This window comes from Uranotaenia lowii, chromosome 2 (genome assembly GCF_029784155.1).
Source record: "Uranotaenia lowii strain MFRU-FL chromosome 2, ASM2978415v1, whole genome shotgun sequence".
Lineage (NCBI taxonomy): Eukaryota > Metazoa > Arthropoda > Insecta > Diptera > Culicidae > Uranotaenia > Uranotaenia lowii.
Window position 1 is genome coordinate 412,245,848 of NC_073692.1, and position 22,411 is coordinate 412,268,258.

At 36.3% G+C, this 22,411-nt stretch overlaps 4 protein-coding genes across 6 annotated transcripts in view; 2 read left to right on the top strand and 2 right to left on the bottom strand.

Annotated features, from left to right (window-relative positions):
• Positions 1-22,411, bottom strand: part of LOC129742003 (sodium-dependent transporter bedraggled) — a 260,366-nt gene that overhangs the window by 69,760 nt on the left and 168,195 nt on the right. The gene's annotated exons all lie outside the window — the stretch shown is intronic.
• Positions 8,495-10,268, top strand: LOC129742005 (probable cytochrome P450 9f2). Its single transcript, XM_055733850.1, has 2 exons — positions 8,495-8,756; positions 8,827-10,268. Exons 1-2 carry the CDS (start codon positions 8,545-8,547, stop codon positions 10,235-10,237), a joined length of 1,623 nt encoding a protein of 540 aa, XP_055589825.1. The 5' UTR covers positions 8,495-8,544; the 3' UTR covers positions 10,238-10,268.
• On the top strand, positions 10,485-21,913 carry LOC129742018 (cytochrome P450 9e2-like). 2 transcript variants are annotated; one of them, XM_055733862.1, is made up of 4 exons: positions 10,485-10,732; positions 10,811-10,977; positions 20,279-20,539; positions 20,605-21,913. In XM_055733862.1, exons 3-4 carry the CDS (start codon positions 20,322-20,324, stop codon positions 21,896-21,898), a joined length of 1,512 nt encoding a protein of 503 aa, XP_055589837.1. In that variant the 5' UTR covers positions 10,485-10,732; positions 10,811-10,977; positions 20,279-20,321; the 3' UTR covers positions 21,899-21,913. The 2 variants fall into 2 exon arrangements, with proteins under 2 accessions (XP_055589837.1, XP_055589838.1); XM_055733863.1 differs by having other exon boundaries at positions 10,485-10,977; positions 20,296-20,539.
• Positions 12,043-13,880, bottom strand: LOC129742006 (probable cytochrome P450 9f2). Its single transcript, XM_055733851.1, has 2 exons — positions 13,641-13,880; positions 12,043-13,582 (listed from the first exon to the last, which is right to left on the bottom strand). Exons 1-2 carry the CDS (start codon positions 13,850-13,852, stop codon positions 12,172-12,174), a joined length of 1,623 nt encoding a protein of 540 aa, XP_055589826.1. The 5' UTR covers positions 13,853-13,880; the 3' UTR covers positions 12,043-12,171.

Genomic DNA, 22,411 nt, shown 5'->3' on the forward strand with positions numbered 1-22,411 from the left:
CAAAATTGACAAAATTGACACAATTGACAAAATTGACAAAATTGACAAAATTGACAAAATTGACAAAATTGACAAAATTGACAAAATTGACAAAATTGACAAAATTGACAAAATTGACAAAATTGACAAAATTGACAAAATTGACAAAATTGACAAAATTGACAAAATTGACAAAATTGACAAAATTGACAAAATTGACAAAATTGACAAAATTGACAAAATTGACAAAATTGACAAAATTGACAAAATTGACAAAATTGACAAAATTGACAAAATTGACAAAATTGACAAAATTGACAAAATTGACAAAATTGACAAAATTGACAAAATTGACAAAATTGACAAAATTGTCAAAATTGACTAAATTGACAAAATTAATTAAATTGTCAAAATTTTCAAAATAAACAAAATTGTCAAAATTTTCAAAATTTTCAAAATTGTCAAAATTGTCCAAATTTTCAAAATTGTCAAAATTGTCAAAATTGTCAAAATTGTCAAAATTGTCAAAATTGTCAAAATTGTCAAAATTGTCAAAATTGTCAAAATTGTCAAAATTGTCAAAATTGTCAAAATTGTCAAAATTGTCAAAATTGTCAAAATTGTCAAAATTGTCAAAATTGTCAAAATTGTCAAAATTGTCAAAATTGTCAAAATTGTCAAAATTGTCAAAATTGTCAAAATTGTCAAAATTGTCAAAATTGTCAAAATTGTCAAAATTGTCAAAATTGTCAAAATTGTCAAAATTGTCAAAATTGTCAAAATTGTCAAAATTGTCAAAATTGTCAAAATTGTCAAACTTGTCAAAATTGTCAAAATTGTGAAAATTGTGAAAATTGTCAAAATTGTCACAATTGTGAAAATTGTGAAAATTGTGAAAATTGTCAAAATTGTCACAATTGTCAAAATTGTCAAAATTGTCAAAATTGTCAAAATTGTCAAAATTGTCAAAATTGTCAAAATTGTCAAAATTGTCAAAATTGTCAAAATTGTCAAAATTGTCAAAATTGTCAAAATTGTCAAAATTGTCAAAATTGTCAAAATTGTCAAAATTGTCAAAATTGTCAAAATTGTCAAAATTGTCAAAATTGTCAAAATTGTCAAAATTGTCAAAATTGTCAAAATTGTCAAAATTGTCAAAATTGTCAAAATTGTCAAAATTGTCAAAATTGTCAAAATTGTCAAAATGGTCAAAATTGTCAAAATTGTCGAAATTGTCAAAATTGTCAAAATTGTCAAAATTATCAAAATTGTCAAAATTGTCAAAATTGTCAAAATTGTCAAAATTGTCAAAATTGTCAAAATTGTCAATATTGTCAAAATTGTCAAAATTGTCAAAATTGTCAAAATTGTCAAAATTGTCAAAATTGTCAAAATTGTCAAAATTGTCAAAATTGTCAAAATTGTCAAAATTGTCAAAATTGTCAAAATTTTCAAAATTGTCAAAATTGTCAAAATTGTCAAAATTTTCAAAATTGTCAAAATTGTCAAAATTGTCAAAATTGTCAAAATTGTCAAAATTGTCAAAATTGTCAAAATTGTCAAAATTGTCAAAATTGTCAAAATTGTCAAAATTGTCAAAATTGTCAAAATTGTCAAAATTGTCAAAATTGTCAAAATTGTCAAAATTGTCAAAATTGTCAAAATTGTCAAAATTGTCAAAATTGTCAAAATTGTCAAAATTGTCAAAATTGTCAAAATTGTCAAAATTGTCAAAACTGTCAAAATTGTCAAAATTGTCAAAGTTGTAAAATTTGTCAAAATTGTCAAAATTGTCAAAATTGTCAAAATAGTCAAAATTGCCGAAATTTTCAAAATTTTCAAAATTGTCAATATTGTCAAAATTGTCAAAATTGTCAAAATTGTCAAAATTGTCAAAATTGTCAAAATTGTCAAAATTGTCAAAATTGTCAAAATTGTCAAAATTGTCAAAATTGTCAAAATTGTCAAAATTGTCAAAATTGTCAAAATTGTCAAAATTGTCAAAATTGTCAAAATTGTCAAAATTGTCAAAATTGTCAAAATTGTCAAAATTGTCAAAATTGTCAAAATTGTCAAAATTGTCAAAATTGTCAAAATTGTCAAAATTGTCAAAATTGTCAAAATTGTCAAAATTGTCAAAATTGTCAAAATTGTCAAAATTGTCAAAATTGTCAAAATTGTCAAAATTGTCAAAATTGTCAAAATGTTCAAAATGATAAAAATTGTAAAAAATGTAAAAATTGTCAAAATTGTCAAATTTGTCAAAATTGTCAAAATTGTCAAAATTGTCAAAATTGTCAAAATTGTCCAAATTGTCAAAATTGTCAAAATTGTCAAAATAGTCAAAATTGTCAAAATTGTCAAAATTGTCAAAATCGTCAAAATTGTCAAAATTGTCAAAATTGTCAAAATTGTCAAAATTGTCAAAATTGTCAAAATTGTCGAAATTGTCAAAATTGTCAAAATTGTCAAAATTGTCAAAATTGTAAAAAATGTCAAAATTGTCAAAATTTTCAAAATTGACCAAATTGACCAAATTGTCAATATTGACCAAATTGTCCACATATTGTCCACCAAATTGACAATTTTGACAATTTTGACAATTTTGACAATTTTGACAATTTTGACAATTTTGACAATTCTGACAATTTTGACAATTTTGACAATTTTGACAATTTTGACAATTTTGACAATTTTGACAATTTTGACAATTTTGACAATTTTGACAATTTTGACAATTTTGACAATTTTGACAATTTTGACAATTTTGACAATTTTGACAATTTTGACAATTTTGACAATTTTGACAATTTTGACAATTTTGACAATTTTGACAATTTTGACAATTTTGACAATTTTGACAATTCTGACAATTTTGACAATTTTGACAATTTTTAAATTTTGACAATTTTGACAATTTTGACAATTTTGACAATTTTGACAATTTTGACAATTTTGACAATTTTGACAATTTTGACAATTTTGACAATGTTGACAATTTTGACAATTTTGGCAATTTTGACAATTTTGAAAATTTTGACAATTTTGACAAAAATTTCGAGTTTGCGAGATTTTCAAATTTGTCAAAATTGCAATAAAATGCCTTAACAGGCATATATTGCCAAAATTTTCAAAATTGTCATAATTTTCATAAATATCAAAATTTCCAAAAATTGACATTATTATCAAAATTTCCAAAAATTTACATAGTTCTCAAAATTCCCAAGAATTTTCATTATTGTAAAAATTGTCAAAATTGACAAAATTTGGAAAATAATCAAAACTGTAAAAATTTTTGAAATTTTCAAAATTTTCGATTTTTTTAAATTGTCAAAAAAATGAAAGTGTCGAAATTGACAAGATTGACAAATTCGAGTTACACAAATAATGCTTCCATCAAACTTGATGAAAAGATTCAAACAGAAAACGTCGAAAACAAACTATACATTCACACCATCAATCAGACACGCTTTATTAATGATCCCTTCCGCAGCCTACTTCTCCGATTTTTGCAGCATCAAATTTCATTGCAATGAATGATGCAAAACGGAATCATCGTTGTATTGTTATTAAAACGTCAACAACAACATGAATAGCACAAGTAAACAACCACCCGGCGGCAGGTTGCTTTGACTGCATGCCTTCACCCGGCTTTCTACCTTCCTACCTACCTACTTAAATAAAAACCCGATTTAATACACTTAACAGTGGATTGGAGCCTTTCTAACAGAGTTTAAATTATATTTGGAAATATATAAAATAATATAGAATATACATGATAGATTCCTTCCCTCTGAATCATATAAGTATGATTTCAGATATTCAAACACGAAAAATTCCAATCTCAATATAAAAAAATGATGCCTGGTACGTTTTTTTGGGGAAAAGCGAACTGGTATGTAAGGAGCTCATTTTATGTATGGAAAGAATGGTATTTAAACAGTAGAATTTCCAAGATTTATAACACGCTGAAATGGTGCCGTGGTAGCAACCAGAACTTTCACGTTGCTGGTCACGGTTCGAATCTTACTGTTTTTTTATGCTTTTTTTTACTGAATAAGTAAAACCTACTACAATATTGATGGATAGCCGTTACGCGTGCCCTAGCATGATACCTTTTTTAGAGCTCAACCATGCATAGAGGAAAAATTCCCACAAAAGGAGGGGAAAGTAATATGACTATTAAATGTTTAATCTCATTCTGGAAACTAAATCTGAAATCTTATTCTGATTCTAAAGTTTGAATTTTGAGTTACAACACTTAGTCTAATATTGGAATATAAGTTCCAATTTCAAATTCCAGGTTGATCTTTAATCCGAATTCTTATCAGAATTCTAAATCTGAATTCTCAATCTGAATTCTGAATTTGCACTCTGAATTTGAATTCTAAATCTGTATTCTGAATCTGAATTCTGAATCTGAATTCTGAATCTGAATTCTGAATCTGAATTCTGAATCTGAATTCTGAATCTAAGTCTGAATCTGAATTCTGAATCTGAATTCTGAATCTGAATTCTGAATCTGAATTCTGAATCTGAATTCTGAATCTGAATTCTGAATCTGAATTCTGAATCTGAATTCTGAATCTGAATTCTGAATCTGAATTCTGAATCTGAATTCTGAATCTGAATTCTGAATCTGAATTCTGAATCTGAATTCTGAATCTGAATTCTGAATCTGAATTCTGAATCTGAATTCTGAATCTGAATTCTGAATCTGAATTCTGAATCTGAATTCTGAATCTGAATTCTGAATCTGAATTCTGAATCTGAATTCTGAATCTGAATTCTGAATCTGAATTCTGAATCTGAATTCTGAATCTGAATTCTGAATCTGAATTCTGAATCTGAATTCTGAATCTGAATTCTGAATCTGAATTCTGAATCTGAATTCTGAATCTGAATTCTGAATCTGAATTCTGAATCTGAATTCTGAATCTGAATTCTGAATCTGAATTCTGAATCTGAATTCTGAATCTGAATTCTGAATCTGAATTCTGAATCTGAATTCTGAATCTGAATTCTGAATCTGAATTCTGAATCTGAATTCTGAATCTGAATTCTGAATCTGAATTCTGAATCTGAATTCTGAATCTGAATTCTGAATCTGAATTCTGAATCTGAATTCTGAATCTGAATTCTGAATCTGAATTCTGAATCTGAATTCTGAATCTGAATTCTGAATCTGAATTCTGAATCTGAATTCTGAATCTGAATTCTGAATCTGAATTCTGAATCTGAATTCTGAATCTGAATTCTGAATCTGAATTCTGAATCTGAATTCTGAATCTGAATTCTGAATCTGAATTCTGAATCTGAATTCTGAATCTGAATTCTGAATCTGAATTCTGCATCTGAATTCTGAATCTGAATTCTGAATCTGAATTCTGAATCTGAATTCTGAATCTGAATTCTGAATCTGAATTCTGAATCTGAATTCTGAATCTGAATTCTGAATCTGAATTCTGAATCTGAATTCTGAATCTGAATTCTGAATCTGAATTCTGAATCTGAATTCTGAATCTGAATTCTGAATCTGAATTCTGAATCTGAATTCTGAATCTGAATTCTGAATCTGAATTCTGAATCTGAATTCTGAATCTGAATTCTGAATCTGAATTCTGAATCTGAATTCTGAATCTGAATTCTGAATCTGAATTCTGAATCTGAATTCTGAATCTGAATTCTGAATCTGAATTCTGAATCTGAATTCTGAATCTGAATTCTGAATCTGAATTCTGAATCTGAATGCTGAATCTGAATGCTGAATCTGAATTCTGAATCTGAATTCTGAATCTGAATTCTGAATCTGAATTCTGAATCTGAATTCTGAATCTGAATTCTGAATCTGAATTCTGAATCTGAATTCTGAATCTGAATTCTGAATCTGAATTCTGAATCTGAATTCTGAATCTGAATTCTGAATCTGAATTCTGAATCTGAATTCTGAATCTGAATTCTGAATCTGAATTCTGAATCTGAATTCTGAATCTGAATTCTGAATCTGAATTCTGAATCTGAATTCTGAATCTGAATTCTGAATCTGAATTCTGAATCTGAATTCTGAATCTGAATTCTGAATCTGAATTCTGAATCTGAATTCAGACAATTTTGACAATTTTGACAATTTTGACAATTTTGACAATTTTGACAATTTTGACAATTTTGACAATTTTGACAATTTTGACAATTTTGACAATTTTGACAATTTTGACAATTTTGACAATTTTGACAATTTTGACAATTTTGACAATTTTGACAATTTTGACAATTTTGACAATATTGACAATTTTGAAAATTTTGAAAATTTCGGCAATTTTGACTATTTTGACAATTTTGACAATTTTGACAATTTTGACAAATTTTACAACTTTGACAATTTTGACAATTTTGACAGTTTTGACAATTTTGACAATTTTGACAATTTTGACAATTTTGACAATTTTGACAATTTTGACAATTTTGACAATTTTGACAATTTTGACAATTTTGACAATTTTGACAATTTTGACAATTTTGACAATTTTGACAATTTTGACAATTTTGACAATTTTGACAATTTTGACAATTTTGACAATTTTGACAATTTTGACAATTTTGACAATTTTGAAAATTTTGACAATTTTGACAATTTTGACAATTTTGAAAATTTTGACAATTTTGACAATTTTGACAATTTTGACAATTTTGACAATTTTGACAATTTTGACAATTTTGACAATTTTGACAATTTTGACAATTTTGACAATTTTGACAATTTTGACAATATTGACAATTTTGACAATTTTGACAATTTTGACAATTTTGACAATTTTGACAATTTTGACAATTTTGATAATTTTGACAATTTTGACAATTTTGACAATTTCGACAATTTTGACAATTTTGACCATTTTGACAATTTTGACAATTTTGACAATTTTGACAATTTTGACAATTTTGACAATTTTGACAATTTTGACAATTTTGACAATTTTGACAATTTTGACAATTTTGACAATTTTGACAATTTTGACAATTTTGACAATTTTGACAATTTTGACAATTTTGACAATTTCTGAATTTTGACGAATTCTGAATCTGAATTCTGAATCTGAATTCTGAATCTGAATTCTGAATCTGAATTCTGAATCTGAATTCTGAATCTGAATTCTGAATCTGAATTCTGAATCTGAATTCTGAATCTGAATTCTGAATCTGAATTCTGAATCTGAATTCTGAATCTGAATTCTGAATCTGAATTCTGAATCTGAATTCTGAATCTGAATTCTGAATCTGAATTCTGAATCTGAATTCTGAATCTGAATTCTGAATCTGAATTCTGAATCTGAATTCTTAATCTGAATTCTGAATATGAATTCTGAATCTAAATTCTGAATCTGAATATGAGTTCTGAATCTGAATTTTGAATTCTGAATCCTGAATTCTGATTCCTAAACCTGTATCCTGAATTTGAAAACTGAATCTGAATTCTGCATCTGAAATTGAATCTAAATTATGTATGAGTATGTAGAAATGAAAAAAAAACATAAATTCATTCTTCAACACGGGTAAAAAAAACGAGGGTCATAAGATCTTCATATAAATTCCCCCCCAACGCAGTTTTCTGTACGGCTCTGCATTTTGTTGACACCCGGCATGGCTATAGACACTATAATTTCATATATGAAATTATAGTGTCTAATAGGCATGGCGGACTCTGAAGGAAACGCCCATCCGCCATTTGCTGCATTGAAAAGCAAGAAGTGTAAGATATAAACACTGTTGCCGTATTTGCCCCAGCAGACTGAGAAACTGCCCAGACCACGGTGCGTCTTAGTAATGCCTTTTACCTACTTGAGTTTGAGCCGCTCTCTATCAAGCGCGCCGATGGTTTATTGGATAGCGCTTGTAACTTTGGATCTGAAGGGTTTAGGTTTAATTCTCGAGTCAATAAATTTTAATTTTTTATTTTGATTATCTCTAATTTATAAATGATTGCTGGTACTGCTGCTTCGAGGCGCCACTAGCAACTTTTTTTATGCCATAATAAGTATGATATGTATTTCGTAAAGAAAACGGTTTCAACTATCTTGTTTTTTTCCCGTTTTTGAAAGGGTTGTGTAGGAAAAAAAATGCATTCTTTTGAGACTAAAATCATTTTAATTGTGCAGCCTAGTTTCGCAAAAACGTTCTTGACATTTTTAAAATGGCACATACAAATCCACAGACATCAACAGAACTCGTCGAGCTGAGTCGATAGGTACCTATAAAGGTATGCCTAAGACCCATAATTAATGATCTCCTCAATCGACCGATAACCAAACCTTTCTGTTAGAAAGGCAAAAAAAATTGATTGATCAACGTGATGATGCCCCTTGCGGGTTCGAAACGACTCCATTCATCAGCGAGTTATGTTCTAAATGTGTGTTTGTGTGAGAATGACACCTCGAAATGGGTCTGGCTTTTGGTGTGCGCCTCGCGCTGAGATTAGATTGCAAACCTGAATGACTATAAGTCGCTGGAAGTGGTCGATTTGCGAGTTCAGTTCTCCATAGTCCGCCGAAGTGACAACAGGACGACGCGATGGAGGTGGATCTAGTGACGGCGCTGGCCCTCGGTGCCATCATTTTTCTGGTGTACTACTACCTGTTCAAGAACTACCAGTACTTCCTAACGAAGCCGGTGCCATGCCCGAAGCCGACCCTGCTGCTCGGAAACACTGGACCGATGATCTTCCGGAGACGGGACGTCAGCACCCACGTCCGGATGCTGTACAATGCCTTCCCGGAGTCGAAGTGAGTAATAACTGAGGTTTTTGGGGCTTGTGATTGGATGTTGTTATGGATCGGATCTTTTCTATTGCAGAGTTGTCGGGTTCTACGATTTGATGAATCCGATCTATATGCTTCGTGATCCGGAAGTGATCAAGCAGCTGGCGGTGAAGGATTTCGACAATTTTACCGACCACACGCCTACGATGACCAACAGTAGCAGCGAGGAGACGACCGGGGATTCGCTGTTCGGGAACTCTCTGTTTGCCCTGCGGGGTCAAAAGTGGCGGGATATGAGGGCAACGCTGAGTCCGGCCTTTACCGGGAGCAAGATGCGGCACATGTTCGAGTTCGTGGCCGAGTGCGGTCAGTCGATGGTGCAGTTCATGAAGGCGGAAGCGCAGGCCGGCAAGGAGCTGGAGCTCGAAATGAAGGATGTTTTCTCGCGGTTCGGCAACGATGTTATCGCTACGGTGGCCTTCGGGATCAAGGTGGATTCGTTGCGTAATCGAGAGAACGAGTTCTACGTCAAGGGCAAGCAGATGCTGAATTTCCAGAGCCTCAAGGTGTTGATCAAATTCTTCGCTTTGCGCATGGTGCCTACATTGGCGCAAAAATTGGGGATAGATTTCGTGGACGCCACTTTAACCAAATATTTCAAGGACATGATCACGGATAACATGGAACAGAGGAAGGCTCACGGGATCATCAGAAACGACATGATCCACATGTTGTTGGAGGTTCAGAAGGGAGCCTTGAAACATCAAAAAGACGAACAAGACGCCAAGGATGCCGGATTTGCGACTGTTGAAGAGTCCAACGTTGGAAAGGTCAGCCACACCCGAGTGTGGTCGGAAAATGAGCTGATCGCTCAGTGTTTCCTGTTCTTCCTAGCCGGATTTGACACGATCTCCACTGGGATGACCTTCATTACCTATGAGCTTTGTATCAACCCAGATATCCAGCAAAAACTGTACGAGGAAATCATAGAAACGCACAAATCTTTGAACGGGAAACCCTTGACCTACGAAACTCTCCAGAAGATGAATTACCTGGACATGGTGGTATCCGAGGGTCTTCGCAAATGGCCCCCGGCAGTGGTCATGGATCGTTACTGCACCAAGGACTACGTCTACGACGATGGCCAGGGCACGCGTTTCCTAATCGAAAAGGGTCGCACCCTCTGGATTCCAGCCATTGCCATCCAGAATGACCCGAAGCACTACCCCAACCCGGAGAAGTTCGATCCGGAACGCTTCTCGGAGGCCAATCGTGCAAACATCAACGCTAGTGCCTATCTACCCTTCGGAGTAGGTCCCCGGAACTGCATCGGATCACGGTTGGCCCTCATGGAGGTCAAATCGATCCTCTACTACATCCTGAAAGATTTCAGCCTGGAACGTTCACCGAAAACCGAAGTTCCGCTCACGTTGAGCAAGAATTTGTTCGCCCTGCAAGCCGAAAACGGTGTCTGGCTTACACTGAAACCGAGAAATACCAGTTGAACTGTTGATAAATAAAAAAGTTTAAAATTTATCTTCTTTGAAAAAACATTGAAATTTGAGAAGAAATTCCTTCCGAATGGCTACATCGCAATAGGTTAATGGATGGTCAACCTTTTGAGTAGTGGAACTCTCATCATCATCAACGTTTTAAGTGTGCCGGGGTACTTAACAGGGGGTGATTGACTGAAGCACACTTCTCTCGGTTGATGAGTAGGTAGTTTTGTTCGAATCTGGTTTCACACCGATCAAAGTAAGCTACGTTTACTTATCGGTAGGAATCTTTTTTTTTCCTGGTGTAGCGATAAGATTAAAGGGGTAGCGCTAGAGATATTTATTGATAGCGCGACACCAATCAAGTAGCCGGTGCAAAACTCAAACGGAATTAAACCCCATAGCCAACTTATCCGGGATCGGTTAGAGTCACAGTTGAAAATCAAATAATCATCATCCGGAATGACTGCGTCATTCCGGACTACCACAAATTCAAACAACAGTGTATGTTGAAAAAAAAAAGTAAACAAATTCAATCGCGAGAAAACCCAAACTTACAAGCATATGTATATATGATTCCAGACAAAGTAGGCGTTGTGGGGTCTTTTCGTTTCGGATTCTATTTTCGGAGCACATTCGATAAGTGTCCGTTGTTGAAATTTGTGGTGGTAATTCGACTGCAAAAGTGTGCGTTTTTGTTTGTCCGTTTTTTTTTTCGTTGTGCGCCAGAAATTTGACTGTCGAACGAGGTAAGTGAACCTGCTAGATTTCATCTTTGCAACAAATAATATAATTATAATTGTTTGGGCGTGGTCAGTTCAAGGGCGTTTCGTCGTGTTTGGTTGTCGCATTTTGGCTGGAAATATGACGCATCAAGAAATGGTCGACTCGTACCGCGATTTATCAATCAGAATTAAAGCAAATTTGTCAATGGATGTGACCGCAGAACCGACATTGTGAGATGAAATGTAAATTAACATAGGAGAAAAACGAAATCGATACAATTTTGAAATAAATATGTTTATTTGAACAATCATTAAAGTCAAAGTTGTCAAAATTGTCAAAATTTTCAAAATTGTCAAGAATGTCAAGATTGTCAAAATTGTCAAAATGTCAAAATTGTCAAAATTGTCAAAATTGTCGAAATTGTCAAAATTGTCAAAATTGTCAAAATTGTCAAAATTGTCAAAATTGTCAAAATGTCAAAATTGTCAAAATTGTCAAAATTGTCGAAATTGTCAAAATTGTCAAAATTGTCAAAATTGTCAAAATTGTCAAAATTGTCAAAATTGTCAAAATTGTCAAAATTGTCAAAATTGTCAAAATTGTCAAAATTGTCAAAATTGTCAAAATTGTCAAAATTGTCAAAATTGTCAAAATTGTCAAAATTGTCAAAATTGTCAAAATTGTCAAAATTGTCAAAATTGTCCAAATTGTCAAAATTGTCAAAATTGTCAAAATTGTCAAAATTGTGAAAATGTCAAAATTGTCAAAACTGTCAAAATTGTCAAAATTGTCAAAATTGTCAAAATTGTCAAAATTGTCAAAATTGTCAAAATTGTCAAAATTGTCAAAATTGTCAAAATTGTCAAAATTGTCAAAATTGTCAAAATTGTCAAAATTGTCAAAATTACTATTGTCAACACTATCGCTTATTTCTGACCCCTTCATCCAATCTCTAAGAAAAACATTTGCATTTGAAACATAACTCCTTCACTCTCAGTTGGGTCGTGTGAGCAGGAAGTAACACTTAAATGAATCTAAACCACCGTGTACTTACAGGAACTTGTATTCAAACAAATGACAAGTACCAGCTTTGTTTACTATTTTGATATTGCGATTCTGTATTTCTCGCACTTGAATTTTATTTGTCACTATTACAAAGATAAAGTTATCTCTAGACTTTACAATACGATTTTACAATGTCATCAAATTTTCACTAATTACAAGGCACTCCTAGGCTTAAACTTCACCCAGATGCCATTTTCTGCCTTCAAACCGAACAAACTTTTCGACAGTTTAACGGTATCCTCGGTTCGGTCGGTGCGTCCCAGGCGGAAATCTTTCAGCAAATAGAAAAGTACCGATTTGACCTCCATCAGCGCCAGTCGAGATCCGATACAATTTCTGGGGCCTACACCAAACGGCATATAGGCTCCGGAATTGATCTTCGATCGATTCTCCTCGCTGAATCGTTCCGGGTCGAATTTTTCCGGATTGGGGTAGTATTTTGGGTCCCTGTGGATGCCTATGGCTGGGATCCAGATGGTGCGACCTTTCTCGATCAAAAAGCGGGTCCCCTGATCGTCGTCGTACATGTAATCCTTGGTACAGTAACGATCCATGATGACGGCCGGAGGCCACTTGCGAAGCCCCTCCGATACGACCATGTCCATGTAGGCCATTTTCTGAAGGGTTTCGTACGATAGAGGCTTACCACTTAGAGATCGATCGGTTTCGACGATTTCCTCGTAGAGTTTTTGCTGGACATCTGGGTTGACGCACAGTTCATAGGTTAGGAAGCTCATAGCGGTTGAGATGGAGTCGAATCCAGCTAGGAAGAACAGGAAACACTGTGCGATCAACTCGTTGTCATTCCAAACCCTCGTATGGGAAGCTTTTCCGACAGTAGACTCCTCTACCGTAGCGAAGCCGGCATCCTTAGTGCTCGTATCTTCGTCTTGATGTTTCAACGAACCCTTCTTAACCTCCATCAGCATGTGGATCATGTCATTTCTGATGATGCCATGGGCTGCTCTCTGCTTCATGTTGTCAGTGATCATATTTTTGAAGTATTGGGTCAACTTCGGATCTGCCAAATCTACGCCCAGCTTCTCCATCAACTTGGGCATCATCATGATGGCCATCATTTTGACGAAAACAAAAATTGAGTCAAAGCTCAATAGCTGTTTACCCTTGACGTAAAAATCGTTATCACGATCGCGTAATGAGTCAACTTCAATTCCGAAGGCCACGGTCGCGATCACATCGTTTCCGAAGCGTGAAAACACATCCTTCATTTCCAGTTCCAACTCCTTCCCTTGGCTAGTTTCGGCCTTCAAAAACTGCACCATCGATTGACCACATTTGGCCACAAACTCATACATGTGTCGTATCTTGCTTCCGGTAAAGGCCGGGCTCAGCGTGGCCCTCATATCCCGCCACTTTTGACCTCGCAGCGCAAACAGCGAATTCCCGAACAAACTTTCACCCGAATCTTCCTCATCATTGGCGCTGGTCATGAATGGGGCGTGGTCCTGAAAGTGGTTGAAGTCCTTCACGCCCACCTTCTTTATCATCTCCGGATCTCGCAGCATATAGATCGGATTCACCAAATCGTACAGGCCGATTACTCTAAACGAGAAATTTGTTAAAATCAAACCAAAGAAACGAAAAAACACAATCCATGTACTTCGCATCCGAGAAGGTGTCGTAGAAAATTCGAACCTGCGTCGGCATGTCCCTCTGGCGGAAAAGCATAGGCGCCGTGCTTCCTAAAAATAGGGTCGGCTTCAGACATGGCACCGGTTTCGACAGGAAGTATTGATACTTTTTGAACGCGTAATAGTACACCAGCAGAACGATGGCGCCGATGGCCAACGCCGATACCAAATCGACCTCCATCCTGACTTTCGCACTGGGAATGACTGACTGAATCAGAAACACCAAAGTCTTGGACCAAACTGTGAAATCTTATCAGATACTTCCATACATTCAAATACATACACCCAAAGGCCGCGTCCATCATCGTCGGTGTGCAATACTCAGGGCCGGATTAAGCCATCGGGGGGCCCGGGGCAATTTTTCTCAGGGGGCCCCCGTGATTCGATTTTTTTTCACATGCTATCACAGAGAATACGCAATATTTTAAACGTGTAAAATAACTGAATATGAGCACAGTTTTCAGTCTTCAAATAGCCATGTTGTCTTCGTAGAAGATAGTTGCTGGTACCTTGAAATAAAAATTGTTAATTAATCAAGTGTAAACATTGTGGAACAGTTTAGAATTTTTTTTAATTGAAGCTCTGATTCGAGCTGCAAAATGCTAAATTTAATTTTCATTTTTAATACCCTTATCACCAACTTAAATTTTCTGATGTAGTAAAATGACCAGATAGATATTTTAAATAATTTTCATTTCATCATTAATCGTCTGGTTTGTGCTTCATCGATAAATATTTACCTAATCACAATTGGGAAGTACCATGAAGATTTCAAATTAAAAAAATAACCAAAATAATTTAGTTCAAATTCCATAGAGATAAGAATTCAACATTAAAAATCAGGTTATCTTCAGAACCACAATTCAGTGTCTCAAATCTAAATCATAATTTCAAATAAAGTTTTGAGAAACAAAATATGAATTTAATTTAAAAAAAAAAATCAAATGTGAATTTCAATTTTCAATCTATGAACTAAAAAAAAAAAAACGTTTTTATTCTCATCAGATAAATGTGACAAAAGTTTCTTTCGATGCCCTCAAAGCCACAGGGGTATAAGTGCAAAAATGATGGTTGAAAAAAAAAATCAGAATAGAGATTAAATGTTTAAAACACAGAATCATTTATCATTGAAAAAAGTCAAATAAAGAATCCAAATGTTTTTGTTTACCTTAAACAAAGATCCTGAGTTCTCAAAATTAAAAAAAAAAACATGAAACTGAACTTCAGTAACTGAAGAAACAACACAAGACTAGAAAATCTTAATAAATTGAATTTGGAAAAAGATAAGATAAAAAACATAGAAATATACATGTTAAGAGAATCGCTTTATGTTAATTGAAACTTTACTGAAAGATCATTTTTAAGATAATTTGAGAATAATCAATTGGAAAATGATTTGCAGTACGAATTTCAAGTCTAAGATAGAAATTGGGATGGGAATACAATAAAAACACTCTGTACTGTCGATTGGTAAATTTTAGGTCACTACAGTTTTTCTTTATGATTTTATTTTAAAAATAGGGAGGGAAAAGATTTTAGAATATATAAACCAACGGAAATATAAAAAATAATGATCTAAAAATGAAAAGTTCTATTAATTCCCTGTATTAACCCGGGTACTGCCCGGGTAAAATTCTAAAATGTTTACCATAAAGCATCTTTGTCCTATCTAAGTCGTGTGAGCCAGTTTTGGCGAAATTAGTTGCTATTTTAGTGCAGTAAGAATTACTTAGAAAGTTAACGTAATAATACATATTATTATTTTGCACGACGTTTGTATGTAGGAAAAATGAGGAGATGTTTTTCTTTATTTTTCCTGTTCTGTACAGAATATCCGGACTGAACTGGTTCGATAATTGAAAAAATAGACATTTGAGGAGTTTTGCCTCATATTCTTTCTAATTTTTGTTTCAAATTCGGTTCACATTATATTTGTCCAGAACTTCTTCACTGCTTATTCTAGGTGGCCGCCTTAACTTATGCAAGAGAAAAATATTCTAGATATTATTTTACGGGGCCCCTTTAAATGTTTTATTTCAAGTTTTCATTCCGATTTTCTAGTTTTGATTCATAGATTTGTAAAAGGTATGATTAAAGTAATGTTAAAACTTTTTTTTCCCTCGGGGGGCCCCCCTGAGCCGGGGGGGCCGGGGGCAATTGCCCCTTTTGCCCCCCCCTTAATCCGGCCTTGGCAATACTTTTAATCAAAGTAAATTTCCAATTATGGTGCCTGATGCTTCCAGCTATCTGAATCCATTGGCTTCGAACTCGGGCTAAAAATAGGGAAAAACGTCGCAAAAATTGCAATTTTCCCATTGCCTTGACCTTCAAAGCAAAAAAAAATGACAAAAATGACAAAAATGACAAAAATGACAAAAATGACAAAAATGACAAAAATGACAAAAATGACAAAAATGACAAAAATGACAAAAATGACAAAAATGACAAAAATGACAAAAATGACAAAAATGACAAAAATGACAAAAATGACAAAAATGACAAAAATGACAAAAATGACAAAAATGACAAAAATGACAAAAATGACAAAAATGACAAAAATGACAAAAATGACAAAAATGACAAAAATGACAAAAATGACAAAAATGACTAAAATGACTAAAATGACTAAAATGACAAAAATGACAAAAATGACAAAAATGACAAAAATGACAAAAATGACCAAAAATGACAAAAATGACAAAAATGACAAAAATGACAAAAATGACAAAAATGACAAAAATGACAAAAATGACAAAAATGACAAAAATGACAAAAATGACAAAAATGACAAAAATGACAAAAATGACAAAAATGACAAAAATTACAAAAATGACAAAAATGACAAAAATGACAAAAATGACAAAAATGACAAAAATGACAAAAATGACAAAAATGACAAAAATGACAAAAATGACAAAAATGACAAAAATGACAAAAATGACAAAAATGACAAAAATGACAAAAATGACAAAAATGACAAAAATGACAAAAATGACAAAAATGACAAAAATGACAAAAATGACAAAAATGACAAAAATGACAAAAATGACAAAAATGACAAAAATGACAAAAATGACAAAAATGACAAAAATGACAAAAATGACAAAAATGACAAAAATGACAAAAATGACAAAAATGACAAAAATGACAAAAATGACAAAAATGACAAAAATGACAATATTAACAATTTTGACAATTTTGACAATTTTGACAATTTTGACCATTTTGACCATTTTGACCATTTTGACCATTTTGACAATTTTTAACAGTTTTGAAAATTTTGACATTTTTGACATTTTTGACAATTTTGAGAATTTTGAAATTTTTGTCAATTTTGACAATTTTGCCCATTTTGAAAATTTGGACAATTTTGATATTTTTAACTTACTTACTTAATGATCCCGCGCCGATCCTCCGATGCATAGGGCCGTGGTAAAAGACCTCCACTGTTGACGATCCGGAGCCAGCGTCTTCACCTGGTCCCAGTCAAGATTCTCGTCGACAGTTCGGATTTCAGCGGCTAGGCTTCGCCGCCACGAATTTCTGGGTCTGCCTCTTCTTCGATGACCTTCTGGATTCCAATCTAGCGCCTCTCTGCAAATCTCGTTTTCATCTCTTCGCAGCGTGTGCCCAATCCATCTCCACTTACGTTCCCGAATCTCGATTTCTAGCGCCTTTTGATGACACCGGCGATGAAGTTCAACGTTTGAGATCCAGTTGCCAGGCCACCAAGCGCGGATGATATTCCGCAGGCAGCGATTCACAAAAACTTGCAGTTTTCGCGTCGTTACCGCATATGTGCACCAAGTTTCGCACCCGTACAGCAATACGGATTTGACGTTTGAGTTGAAGATTCGGATTTTTGTTCGTAGAGAGATCTGGCGTGACCGCCAGATGTTTCGGAGACTCGCAAACGCAAATCGGGCCTTTCTGATCCGTGTTTCGATGTCTTTCCTGGTACCACCATCAGGCGTAATCTGGCTACCAAGATACTGGAAGCACTCCACTTTCTCAACTTGTTGCCCAGCTACCATGAAACTGGAGGGATTTCCTGTGTTGATCTCCATCGACTTGGTCTTTCCGACATTGACTTTGAGACCTGCTGCCTTGGAACTTTCGGTGAGGTCGTCGAGTTTGCTCTGCATATCTGGTTGTGTTTGGGCGAGTAAAACAATATCGTCAGCCAGGTCAAGGTCGTTCAGATGGTCCATTGTTGAAGGATTCCACGGCAATCCTCGGTTCGGTGCACAGTCAATCGATCCAATCAGAATCTCATCCATTACGATTAGAAAAAGTAGCGGTGATAGAATACATCCTTGTCTCACTCCAGCAGTTACCGGGATTGGTTCGGACAAGACACCGTCGTGCAAGACCTTGCACGAAAATGTCTCGTATTGTGCTTCGATGAGATGGACTAGTTTCTCTGGGACCCCTCGTCGCCTTAGAGCCGCCCAGATGTTTTCATGGTTAAGTCGGTCGAATGCTTTTTCGAAATCAACGAACACCAGCAGAAGAGAGTCCTGGAATTCGTTGATTTGTTCCAGTATGATTCGTAGCGTTGTGATGTGGTCCACACATGATCGTCGAGATCGGAATCCAGCTTGTTGCCGTCGGAGTGTAGCGTCTATTTTCTCCTGAATCCTGTTCAGAATCACTTTGCAGAGCACTTTGAGGGTTGTACAGATCAACGTTATGCCTCGCCAGTTACCGCACTCTGTCAGGTCTCCTTTCTTCGGGACCTTTACGAGGATACCCTGCATCCAGTCGGCCGGGAATGTTGCAGTATCCCAGATGTCAGCGAAAAGACGGTGCAACATTTGTGCTGATAGGGCAGGGTCGGCTTTCAGCATTTCAGCAGGGATGCAATCGATCCCAGGTGCTTTGTTGGATTTCATGTGTTTGATTGCCGCTTCTATTTCAGCCAGCGAAGGCGCTTCCGAGTTGACGCCATTTATGCGACTTACTGTTGGCGCTTCGAGCTGCAGATTTTGTTGGCCATCGCTATTCGTGACTCGGAAGAGTTGTTCGAAGTGCTCAGTCCATCGTTTGAGCTGATCTGTTAGATCGGTCAATAACTGACCTGCTCGGTCTTTTAGCGGCATTTTTGCATTAGTCCTTGCACCACTGAGGCGGCGAGAAATGTCATAAAGTAATCGGATATCTCCATTGGCGGCGGCTCTTTCTCCCTCTTCGGCTAGGGAGTTTGTCCAGGCTCTCTTGTCTCGTCTACAAGCTCGTTTAACTGCCTTTTCCAGCTCCGCATATCGTAAGCGGGCGGCTGCTTTGGCTGACCCGGTACATGCCTGCTCAATTCCGACTTTCGCCTTTCTCCGATCATCGACCATCCTCCAAGTTTCATCCGACATCCATTCACTCCTTCTTCCACAAACTTTACCGAGAGTACCATGGCTCGTCGTGATAAAGGCATTCTTGATTCCACACCACTGTTCTTCGACTGTTCCGTCTGTCGGCAGCTCCGAGGCTCGGGATTCTAGCTGTTCAACGTATGCCCTTTTCACCTCTGGATTCTCCAACCGGCGGACGTCGTATCGACACCCGACTTTCTCCTCGCGCCGTTGGACATGTGCAACTCTCAGTCGTATCTCGCCAAGGACGAGGTGATGGTCAGATGCAATGTCTGCGCTTCGCTTGTTGCGGACATCAAGAAGGCTCCTTCTCCATTTTCGGCTGATGCAGATGTGGTCAATTTGATTTTCTGTTCGGCCATCTCGGGATACCCAAGTGACCTTATGTGCTGGTCGATGGGGGAAGAGCGATCCACCGATCACCATGTTGTTGTTGCCACAAAATTCTACAAACAGCTCTCCGCTGTCGCTCATCTGTCCTAGGCCATGGCGCCCCATGATGCGCTCAAGGTCCTGATTGTCGGAGCCAATCTTTGCGTTGAAGTCGCCCAAATGGATTTGAATGTCACCCTTCGGAATTCTCTCAACCACGCTGTTCAGTTGACTGTAAAACTGCTCTTTCTCCTGCAAGTCGGCAACGTCAGTTGGCGCATAACACTGGACCATTGTAAGGTTTCTAACCCGTGTTCTAAATCTGGCTACGATTATTCTTTCGTTTATCGGTTCCCATCTAATGAGGGCCGCGTAGGCCTGCGGGCTTAACAGGAAACCAACTCCTCGTTCCCGAGTAGCATGTTCTCCTCGTATGCCAGAGTAAAGCAGGACTTGCCCGGATTGTGTCTTGTGTTCTCCAGTATTAGGCCAACGGACTTCGCTCAGTCCCAGAATTGCAAGCTTGAGGCGGCTAGCCTCTCTAGCAAGTTGTTCCAGTTTGCCTTGTTGGGCAAGGGTTAAAACATTCCAAGTTCCAATTCGTGTCCGTGTTTTCATGCTAAAAGTCGTCGCCAAAGTTCCAGATCGGTCATTTCTTTCGGATTCCGTAACAATTTCAAATCGGGAGCAGTAGGTTGTTAGCCTAAAGTCCCTATCCCGCGATGGGGCTGCCATCTTGGACTTAGCTGGCGGGAGCCGCATTTCATAAATTCAGCCGCTTGCTGCAAGACAGACGCTGTTTGAGCCGCCCCTGACCAGGAGAACAGACGCTCGGTTGTTGTATTTTTAACTATTGTTTTTTTTTCTAGTAACCATTTCTTTGCAGCTATCAACTTACAGAACCTCCCGAAGATGGTCGACGAAATGGTGTGGCAGTTATGCGCCTTGTTGATCGTTCTGGGCCTGACGATCTACTACTACGTTTCGAAAAAATACGAATACTTCGTGTCCAAGTCGATTCCCTTCCTGAAGCCGACCTTTCTGCTCGGAAGCACCGGTCCAGTTATTCTGCGGAAGCGAGGAATCCTGGAGCACATCCAGCTGATGTACAACTCATTTCCGGATGCCCGGTATGAGTTGATCTAGTTAAATGATACCCGATTTGTAGGAACTTTAATGTTTTTTCCCCTTTTAGGATTATGGGCGCCTTCAGCCTGATGACGCCGCTTTACATTCTCCGTGATCCGGAGATGATCAAGAGGGTGACGACGAAGGATTTCAACCACTTTGTGGACCGGATGCCACTGGTACCGTGCGAAGAGAATGATCTCGTTGCCAGGGAGAGTCTATTTCTGGGTAGTTTATTCAATTTGCTTGGCCAGAGGTGGCGTGATATGAGGGCAACGTTAAGCCCAATGTTTACCGGAAGTAAGATAAGAAATATGTTTGAACTGGTGGTCGAGTGTGGTCAAACGATGGTGGAGTTTCTACAGTCTAATACTTCGGGAGATCTGGAAATGAAGGACACGTTTCTACGGTTGTGCAACGATGTGATTGCTTCAGTGGCATTCGGAGTTCAGATCAATAGCTTTCAAGATCGGGACAACCAGTTTTTGGCCACTGGAAAGAAAATCTTCAGTTTGGACGCAAAGAAAGATTTCGCCAGGTTCATGCTCATTAGACTGATGCCGAATTTGATGCACAAATTAGGAGTTACGATCGAAAACAGTGATCGAGCGGAATATTTTAGGAAAATTATCATAGATAACATACGTCAGCGTAAGGAACAAGGGATAGTACGTAATGATATGATTGACACTTTATTGGCAATTAGCAAACAGGACGAGAAATGGTCTGAAAACGAGCTGATCGCACAGTGCTTCCTATTTTTCCTAGCTGGATTGGATACTGTAGCAACGGCAATGACATTTATGGCTTACGAACTTTGTCTCAATCCCGATGTTCAACACAAGCTCTATCAGGAAGTCTTCAAAATTGAAGAATCTCTAACCTACGAAAAGCTACAGCAGATGACCTACATGGATCAGGTAGTGTCAGAAACACTCCGAAAGTGGCCACCGGGAAACGTCCCGGATCGATTGTGCACGCAAAACTATCTCTATGACGACGGTACCGGAACAAATTTCACTATCGAAAGTGGTCAAATCGTGATGATCCCGGTAAGTGCGATCCACCACGATCCCAAATACTACCCGGACCCAGAAAAATTCCTTCCCGAAAGGTTCAACGCCGAAAACGTTGGTTCGATTCCGACCGGAGCATATCTGCCATTCGGAATTGGTCCCAGAAATTGTATCGCTTCCCGTTTCGCCCTGATGGAAATCAAAACCATTTTCTATTGGTTGCTTAAAAGTTTTAGCCTCGAACAGTCAAACAAAACTGAAATTCCTTTGATGCTTTCTAAAACGTCTTACTCACTGTTGGCAGAAAATGGTGTCTGGATGAAGCTGGAACGCCGTAAAACTTGAAATACATGCGGAAAATCAACCCTAACTCACAAATGTTGTTGGTAATAGTTGAAAGAAACCACCCCTCCTAAAAAATGGCATCCCGCACTGAAACCAAACTACAATTCAGGCATAATTTTTTTCCGCTTGAATAAAGTTTACGAAACGACGCGCTTAATCGGATTTGAAGTGTAACAAAGGTGATGCAGAAAAAATGGGAGCAACTATGAAATAGCGAGACTACCGTTTGGGTTGGAAAAGGATCCGTTTTATTTCAGCGAATGATGAGTATTGCGTTCAAATTTCTATCATTAGAATTCTTATGATAACTTACAGTTGATCGAGAGTGCATTACGTTCGGAAAGTTGCTTACCTGAAAAAAAAGAAGAGAAAAATGTTAAAAATTTAAAAAAATATAAAAAAAATTACACATTACAAAAAAAAACACAAAAATACAAAAAATACAGAAAATGACGACAAGAAAATGACATGAAAACATGACCAAATTCACAAACTAGTCAAAATTCAAAAAAT

What these genes read in the sequence shown, in the direction of transcription:
- LOC129742005 (XM_055733850.1), top strand. Translation starts at nt 8,545, where the DNA reads ATGGAGGTGGATCTAGTGACGGCGCTGGCCCTCGGTGCCATCATTTTT. An exon ending in AATGCCTTCCCGGAGTCGAA is followed by an intron (nt 8,757 to 8,826) that starts GTGAGTAATAAC and finishes TTTCTATTGCAG; the next exon opens with AGTTGTCGGGTTCTACGATT.
- LOC129742006 (XM_055733851.1), bottom strand. Translation starts at nt 13,852, where the DNA reads ATGGAGGTCGATTTGGTATCGGCGTTGGCCATCGGCGCCATCGTTCTG. An exon ending in GACACCTTCTCGGATGCGAA is followed by an intron (nt 13,583 to 13,640) that starts GTACATGGATTG and finishes TTTCTCGTTTAG; the next exon opens with AGTAATCGGCCTGTACGATT.
- LOC129742018 (XM_055733863.1), top strand. Translation starts at nt 20,322, where the DNA reads ATGGTCGACGAAATGGTGTGGCAGTTATGCGCCTTGTTGATCGTTCTG. An exon ending in AACTCATTTCCGGATGCCCG is followed by an intron (nt 20,540 to 20,604) that starts GTATGAGTTGAT and finishes TTCCCCTTTTAG; the next exon opens with GATTATGGGCGCCTTCAGCC.